At 32.4% G+C, this 5,000-nt stretch overlaps 1 protein-coding gene across 2 annotated transcripts in view; it reads right to left on the bottom strand.

Moving 5' to 3' along the window:
• Positions 1-5,000, bottom strand: part of LOC125030783 (indole-3-acetaldehyde oxidase-like) — a 35,822-nt gene that overhangs the window by 12,380 nt on the left and 18,442 nt on the right. For both annotated transcript variants that reach the window (XM_047621066.1, XM_047621065.1), the window contains exons 4-11: positions 3,916-4,076; positions 3,501-3,660; positions 3,029-3,169; positions 2,655-2,727; positions 2,026-2,249; positions 1,297-1,515; positions 806-949; positions 1-125 (exon numbers count right to left, since the gene is read on the bottom strand). The exon at positions 1-125 is cut by the window's left edge and continues 43 nt beyond it. In XM_047621066.1, the coding sequence (XP_047477022.1) occupies positions 1-125; positions 806-949; positions 1,297-1,515; positions 2,026-2,249; positions 2,655-2,727; positions 3,029-3,169; positions 3,501-3,660; positions 3,916-4,076 (1,247 nt within the window). The remainder of the gene's footprint in view (positions 126-805; positions 950-1,296; positions 1,516-2,025; positions 2,250-2,654; positions 2,728-3,028; positions 3,170-3,500; positions 3,661-3,915; positions 4,077-5,000) is intronic.

Genomic DNA, 5,000 nt, shown 5'->3' with positions numbered 1-5,000 from the left:
GAGGAGTCCTGAGGTAAGGAATCTGGGAGAACCTCTGTGGCCAGGATCCCTGCAGCTTCTGTCATCAAGCCTTGCTCTGTAAGCCGACGTCCAATGAGGAATTCCTCCGTACCAGTTGCATGAATCTGCATTGACAAAAAGAATAATCTCAATTTCATTATAAAAGATCCTGTATCAGCCAAGGTCCACTGAGCATTTTCTTAGTGTTGGCTTCACGAATCACCTATGACAAAATTATTCAGATATTCAATGGGGCTAATGCCATGGAAAGTGAACTGCCATTACAGGTATCAGCCCTTGAGCCATGAGAGCCAACAGACATCAGATACCACAATGAAGTTATACACTACAACCACTTACCAAAGAAGCATGTTTGGCAAGAACATCTCTCTCACATCACGTTTATATACATCAGTAAGATGATTGATGATTGATGATGATTGATGATGATTGATGATGATGATATATAATTATTATTATCATATCAATAATAATCATAATCAAAATCACAATCATAAAAATAATAATGGGAACAATAACAATAGACAAATAATAACAATAACACTAGCAACAACAATCTGAACAAATAATATGATAACAATAAATAAAAATAAATAATAATAATATTATAATAATAATAACAATAATGATAATAATAATGATAATAATAATAATAATAACAATAATAATAACAATAATAATAATAATTACATTATTCAGACTGCAAAGTTTTTCCTTTGCATGAGGAGTAGAGCAATTAAAAAGTCAATGAAAAAATACACCAACAACATCCGAAATGACTAACGAAAGTTGGATTAATCCCGCCGTAAAGCACCAAAGGCTTTGACTTGACTAAAAAGCCATCGTTTTCGTCAACTTGGAACCGAAAGGCTGCATTAACGTAGGCATGCGCATTGACAGCACGTGGAGTGATTTTGAAGCTTCTGATCTGAGAGGGGAGAAAAATATATTTATTAGACAATATTTTGGTAACATGTTACGGAAGGATATCATATTCTTTTTTCTCCTCTATATATGCATACACAGAATTTATTTTATTTGCAACATCTTCCTAGTAAAGCTGTTTTTTTCATTATCAGCAAAAAAAAAAGTCAGGTAAAGGATAAAACAATATCTATATGCATTAAAATGTATAAGAAATCATTCTTTATAAACAACAAAATTACTCAACCCTTTCAAAAGTGTTTTCAAAGGGCAGTTTTTCTCTTTTGAAAACCTCATACACTTAATACAAAATCAGAAAACATAACTAGTCCTTTAAAAAGAGAAACTAACCTGGATGTCGGCAGCCAGAGACGGCAATTTCACAGCTATGACCACTTTCTTCTGCATGTCCGTCAGCAAAAAATCCTCCAGTGAGACATAAACAACTGAGGCATCTTGGGAGTTCCCGATGGCAAGCTGTGCATCGGCTGCTAGAAGGGTCAGGAATATGTCCGAGGGGAATTCTGGATGGGTGTGCTTCATCATCAGGTTTCCAGCAATGGAGCCAGCCTGCAGAATATATTGCTCAAAACTATATGTTTTCTTTATCTAAATAATTTCACTATTTCCTAATAGTTCATGATCATCTGCACTTATATTTACATATAAATATATACATACATACATACATACATGCATACATGCATGCATGCATATATACATACATACATACATACATACATACATACATACATACATATATACATACATACATACATACATACATTATATATATATATATATATATATATATATATATATATATATATAATGTATGTATGTATACATACATATATATATATATATATATATATATATATATATGTTTTTTTTTTTTTTTTTTTTTTTTTTAATTCAATATTTCATTACTGTTTGTCTAAATCTCTATTTTTCATTTATTCACTTTTGTATTAACCTCCACTATATTAAACATTTTCTTTTATTCCAAAACTAAAGTGAAAAATATAAATAAATGAACAAAAACATCATTAAAAAACACCTCGAATGCCCAATACCCACATTTCTCACGGCAACATTGGCCACGACTCCCCAGTGTTTAGCGAGCTCCTGTAGGTGTTGGAATCCTGGGTTTCCTGCGGCCTGTTCAAAGACCTCGATTGCTCTCTTCAAGCTCACATGAGCCCCCAGAGTGAATTCCCCAGGGCTCTCCCCTACTGTATGGAATTCTGGCACATTGCGAGCATCAATGTATACATCAAAAGGGCCGTCATTTTTGTACACACCTGGAATTGTAGTGTGGAATTAAAATTGCGAATATAGCAGTTGATAAATATGAGAGAAGGAAGTATAAGAAGCAGAAGATGGGAAGAACAAAAAGAAGGAAATAATAATAATAATAATAACAATAATAATAATAATAATAATAATAATAATAATAATAATAATAATAATAATAATGATGATTATAATAATATATGAATAATAAAGGTAACCTCTCAACATATGACTTAAAAGAGACAAATAAAGAGATGGATTGATAGATAGGTGGATAGATAGACAGATAGAGATAAACATATAGGCAGACAGGTAGATAGATAAAAAGAAAAATAGATAACAACAGATAGGTATATACACATCTACAAAAATATTTAGGCATGAATATCTATCAACTTGGTAGTATAGCTTACCTTGTCCTGTATTACCACCAACAATGCGCACTTTCTCCCCCTCAGTTAGTTGGTCCAAGATGCTGTACAGGCTCTGGAAAATTAATAATTTAAAAAAGAAATATATAAACTAACAAACAAAGAACAGACTAAGACCTAAAATCTATTAGCAACACTACAACCGAGGTCCCCTTTTTTTTTTCATCTAGATGGTATTATATTCCAACGCTTAAATTTCTTGTGCCTGAAATATAACTCAAACAAGCAGCCTTGGGTGGGGCTATCTATGATACTTCATCACTTATTCCTTTACATCAACTTAAATAATCATTTCAAAACTAAGAGTGCATGAAAATCCCAGACATACCTTCGTCATAAAACTCTGAGGAACTTACCAAAAGACTTGTTGGATAAAACCACTTGACTCCTTGCACTGTGATCTCCCTCTCTTTAGCAGGAATGGCAGCGGTCTTTTTTGAGCTGCAACTTCCTGTGCAACATTTGCCAGTCTTTGGGCACGTAGTCTTAAATGCATCCTGTAATATTTTTTAATATGTGCAATACTGTTAATTGTAATGGTAACTGGTCATGGATTTCTTAATTCACTTACATAAGAAAAAAAAAAAAAAAAATCTTCTAAACTCTTTAACTGCTTGGGTAAGTTATTTTTGTATAAGAAAGGTGTATAATCATAATTTAGTCCAGAGAAGAAAGATAACTATAAAATATGAGAAAAAAACTCACTCACTCACTCACTCACTCACTCACTCACTCACGCTTAAAAACTGGAGTTATAACCAACATATCAGATTAATTCTCTACATATAATTTCTAATGATCAGTCATTTTTCTCGGTCTCCTCCCTACCTCAATATCAACCAGCTTGTCTTTGAGCGTCTGAGCTCCATCATCAGCCAACGCCTTAAAAGCCTCAAGAATCGGACGGTATCCAGTACACCTGCAGAGATTTCCATCTAGGGACTTCTCCACCTGAGATGCAGTTAAAGTTCCTGACGATTTTTGCTGCCTGGAATATAAAAATATTAAATCAACTTCTAGAAAGACTTCGGAAAATGAAGTTACTGCTTTAAACCCGAAGACAAACTCCACATGAATTGAATAATTCTCCAAACTACACAGAAAAAAAAAATTCCTCATGGATAACTTTTCCTTGAATCAGGCACACATCAGTGACATCAAAATCACATCAAAGTCTGGGCAATACAATCTCAAAAAAACAAAGTCCACAGTAATCCATACAGTGAAATCCCTTCAGACTTACCCGTACATAGTCATGACCATTCCCGGAGAACAATAACCACACTGGGTTCCGTAGAAGCCTGCCAAAGACTGCTGTATAGGGTGGTAACCATTGTAACGATCCCCGAGGTGTTCCACTGTCTCTATGCTCCAGCCGTTACACGCGTACACGAGCTGCTGACACTGGAAAAGGAGGAGGAAGAGACTCAGAGAATTGGTAGGGAATAATTCTACCTTCTTAGTATTTTCTATAAAAATAAGAAAAATACGAATACTACAAATAATACTAATAACAAGAAGAAGCAGATAACAGAGATGAAGACAAGAAGATAAAGAAAATGAAGAAAGAAAAGAAAAGGAGAAGGAGAAGAAGAAGAAGAAGATAAAGAAAATGAAGAAAGAAAAGAAAAGGAGAAGGAGAAGAAGAAGCAGAAGAAGCAGAAGAAGAAGAAGCAAAAGAAGAAGAAGAAGCAGAAGAAGAAGAAGAAGCAAAAGAATAAGCAGAAGAAGTAGAAGAAGAAGCAGAAATAAAAGAAGAACAAGTAGAAGAAGAAGAAGAGATATAAAATAACCTGAAGGAAAACAGCAATGATTTTTTAAACATTCATGATAAACATGCACTGCCCACTGTAGATCTATCTTGCCCATTTTATTCATACTTAAATGGATTTGCGAGTCGCCACTGAATTAATTACTACACCTACATGGTTTTGCCTTTTACCTGCATTACATGAATTATGGATATTCTTGTTTTTCTCTCTCTCCTGTTGTTATGATTATTGTTAATGTTATCATATGCATTATCATCAAAATCATATGTACAATTATTATTATCATTATCATTACCATAATAATAATAATAATAATAATAATAATAATAATAATAATAATAATGATAACAATAGTAATAATAACAATAGTAATAATAATAATTATAATGACAGTAATAATAACAATGATAATATTCTGAATATTAATGATAACAACAAAAATGACAATGATAATAGTGTTGATAATAATAGTAATGCTAGCATAAATAATTATAATAATAATAATGCTAACATAAAAAATAATAATAATAATAATAATGATAATAATAATAATAAT

This window comes from Penaeus chinensis, chromosome 11, assembly GCF_019202785.1.
Source record: "Penaeus chinensis breed Huanghai No. 1 chromosome 11, ASM1920278v2, whole genome shotgun sequence".
Lineage (NCBI taxonomy): Eukaryota > Metazoa > Arthropoda > Malacostraca > Decapoda > Penaeidae > Penaeus > Penaeus chinensis.
This window is presented reverse-complemented; position numbering and strand designations above follow the sequence as displayed.